General features: G+C 39.8%; 1 protein-coding gene across 2 annotated transcripts; it reads right to left on the bottom strand.

Moving 5' to 3' along the window:
• Positions 1 to 1,114: 1,114 nt before the first annotated feature.
• LOC149532303 (protein ELC-like) lies at positions 1,115 to 3,082 on the bottom strand. 2 transcript variants are annotated; one of them, XM_089803802.1, is made up of 2 exons: positions 2,948 to 3,082; positions 1,115 to 2,848 (listed from the first exon to the last, which is right to left on the bottom strand). In XM_089803802.1, the coding sequence occupies exon 2, from the start codon at positions 2,840 to 2,842 to the stop codon at positions 1,574 to 1,576; it is 1,269 nt and encodes a 422-aa protein (XP_089659928.1). In that variant the 5' UTR covers positions 2,843 to 2,848; positions 2,948 to 3,082; the 3' UTR covers positions 1,115 to 1,573. The 2 variants fall into 2 exon arrangements, with proteins under 2 accessions (XP_089659928.1, XP_089659929.1); XM_089803803.1 differs by having other exon boundaries at positions 2,953 to 3,080.
• Between the last annotated feature and the right edge of the window lie 204 nt (positions 3,083 to 3,286).

The following is a 3,286-nucleotide window of genomic DNA, read 5'->3' on the forward strand; positions in this document are numbered from 1 at the left end:
TGTGCACAGTGCAAACTGCAAACCGTAAGTGATTCCTACACTTACTAGCATTGTCATTCACTTGCACCATCCTTCATGACCATCAATGACCTCAAATTGTCTTGTTGAACAATGTTTAACTGTAATTCACGAAGAGTGATGCACCGAACCTTTATTAACTTATGCTCTGCCGCTTGGATTATTCCATGGTTCCTTCAAATTTTAAAAGCACCTATCACCGTGTTAACTTGGGATTCTTCAATATGGATTTTTGTGATGCCTTCATGAATTTTGGAATTGCTACATAGTCTACATATGGTATTCTTAATCTTTCATAATTTATTTAAGAAATGCACAACTAAAATGAATTTTTCAAGGTGAGAATGTCAAAGTTTTCTGCTGTCTCCTAGAGATGTCGAACTTGGGAACGGTGGGACAACATTTCCAAGGCATCCCCTGAGTCCCCAGTATGGAAACAACTAAAAAAGAACACAGTATGCATCCCAAGAGTTTCTGACTCACAGGTTAGACTCATCTCAGTGATAAGATTATCAAAAAAAACTCTTGGATCAAACTTGATTAAAGTCGGCAAATTTTAGTAGTTTTCAATGGTGAATTTTTCGAACATTCAAATTATTGGGAAAACAATGGGCATTGAAAATTTTATGAGAGAAAAAACGTTTAAACAATATTAAAAGAGTTTTTGATAGTTGGACATATCCAGCCTGTCTGAAGTGCATGATTACACATATCTGACCTGATATTTTTCATGTGGACATGTGGATTTATGAGATTTTTATATAAATTGTTTGGGATGTCACATAGACTCAAGCTTATTGTTCTAAAGTTTTTATACAGGTTTTGTTACCAAGTTCACCAGATACAAGCCTCCAGACTCCAGAGACTAAATTAAAAGAAACTTGCCACAGCTAGCTCCTACTATTTTTATAGAACCACAATAATCAATTTTTAGAACAAAAAGTTTCTCATGCCAATTTGTATTACCGTAAGCACATTTACAGTTGAACCAAATTCTACGTCTCATGTATGCATAATTCAAAATATATGAAACAGAACCGGAAATATGTGATTTGTGAAAGTAACTTGTGAATAATTGAACATTATACAGAAAACCTTAAAAACTGAAAATTCAATGGTAAATTACAAACAAAACTTGATCCATGCTGTGATGGACATAAGTTCATAACAATAGAATACACATATTTATGTTCAGGCTAGAATTTACATAAATTGGAAAGGTCCATATATCATGCACGACACAGTGAAAGAGTTAGACCAATTGGTATGTTCAGTAACTTCATGCTTGACACGCAAATCCAGCGATTACCTTCTGCTCTTATTCATCATTGTCAGAAACGCCCTCCCCTCTCCATGCCTAAATGTTATTGTCGTTCTGTCTTATATTCAAATAATATGTGATACATCCTGTAAAATTACTTACTTGTGCCAAAGCCCTACATTTCAATGTTACAACATGGTACCTTAGAATCATACTTGATGTGAGAAATTAAAATGCTAAATCTGATACAGACACCCTGTGTTATGAGGGGCGTTCAATTTTCATTACTTTAAATTACGAAACATAAGAGACTCTAGATGCCATGCTAGCAACCTGGGACTGCATCTGTGCAGCTCTAACTTTTGCAGCAGTTGCACGTTGAAAGAACTGTTCTCGGGACAGTGCTCTCACATTCTTCAGATAAGCATCAACAGGAATTGTCCCCTCCTGAACAGCTTTATCCAAGGAATATAAAATGTCTTCAATAGCAAGATCTGCGGCACTGCATTCCAGCATCTGCTTTGATAGAGCATCACAAAGCTGAAAGACATTATCGATATCAACAACGTCCTTCTTTTTATCCTCATTATTCCTCAACCATGTTTCCAAAACATCAGTGTTTGTTAGAGTCAGTTGCAACTGTTGCTCCAACCCTTCTTTCTCCTCCTGCATTTCCCTTAACCCCCTTTCAAGCTGCTCCTCTCTCTGTCGCAATACCGCTTGAGTATTGAACAATCCATCCATCTCTACCTCGGTTGTTTTTCTCAATTCAGCCATGTCGTTATGCAGCATTTCAACCAATTTATTAATGGCGTTCCTCTTAAAAACTTCTGACGGATCATCCATGTGAGGAGGCCTCTGAGGGGAGGGTGGAAGTCTATGGTTGTTGTAAAGGTAACCGCCTCTGGGAGCAGGTACAGGGGGCCTAACTAGGGTACCCTGGGCGTTTGGATTATGACCCTGAGGTATTGAATTAGATGTCATGTGGGAACTCTGGATTGGATTCATATGTACAGATTGAGCAGAATGAGAAGGAGGAGGTGAAGGCCTGCTCTGTGGGGCGCTCTGTTTTGTATAAAGGGGAGGATCCTGACCAAACAAGAGGCTCAAATTTCTAACTAGATCTACAAGATTAGAGCTAGGAAAGACCCATGCTTGCAAATAATGGATTGAGACCATACCTGATGCGTTGACATGCGGATGTCCGCTCTTAATGATCATATCCCTTGTGGGAGTCACATAAACACAGGGAGGCTGGCGTGGGTATGACTCCAAAAGCCAGATGATGACTGGAATGTTGTACATCACGTCCTGGTAATACATGGGCACTGTTCCTTCTGCCTGCAACAAATTCATCGTTCTCCCATCGTTATGGCTGAACATTGCAGTCTTGGCCTGGAGGCTAGGGAATTCCTGAATAACAGAGACCAGATGCTGCCTGATGAGCCATTTCACATCTTCATCGTAGGGCAGGGCGGAAGGACCCCTTTGGGAAAGGACGTTGTTGAGGAACTGCACCGATGAATGAGTGCTCTGGCCTGGCCCTGTCACGGGGGGCACCATGGCGCCCTACACAGTAAGTAAATGAGAACAGAGAAGAGGAAGAAAGGAAGAGCCGCTTTCGAAATTTGACAATGGTAAGAGGAAGAAAACCAAGAAAACGGACACCTCACATCTAAAGGAGAGGCGACCCCGTCAGCATATGCGCGCCCTCGCGGCTACCACCGAGTGGAGCGAACGAAAAAAACACGGAATGCCGACTTGGATTTGCTTCAGAAGCACGGTAGGTACCTTGACATGCGAAATGGCTAAACAGCCGACCGAATGACTAATTGCTATAATTTATTAATTACTTAAAAATTACAAAACAGTGCTATTTTAATTTTAATAATAATTTATAAATTTCAAATCACAGCCATTTTGGTCAGCTGGATAGACACTTCCCCTTGACATGCACAAAAATATTATTTTTAAATATTGAACAAGGTAAATTTAATTTACAAAGAA

Source organism: Cupressus sempervirens, chromosome 10 (genome assembly GCF_028749045.1).
Source record: "Cupressus sempervirens isolate cs-2001-9-10 chromosome 10, ASM2874904v1, whole genome shotgun sequence".
NCBI lineage: Eukaryota > Viridiplantae > Streptophyta > Pinopsida > Cupressales > Cupressaceae > Cupressus > Cupressus sempervirens.

Coding starts and splice junctions, on each gene's coding strand:
- LOC149532303 (XM_089803802.1), bottom strand. CDS start 2,842: ATGGTGCCCCCCGTGACAGGGCCAGGCCAGAGCACTCATTCATCGGTG.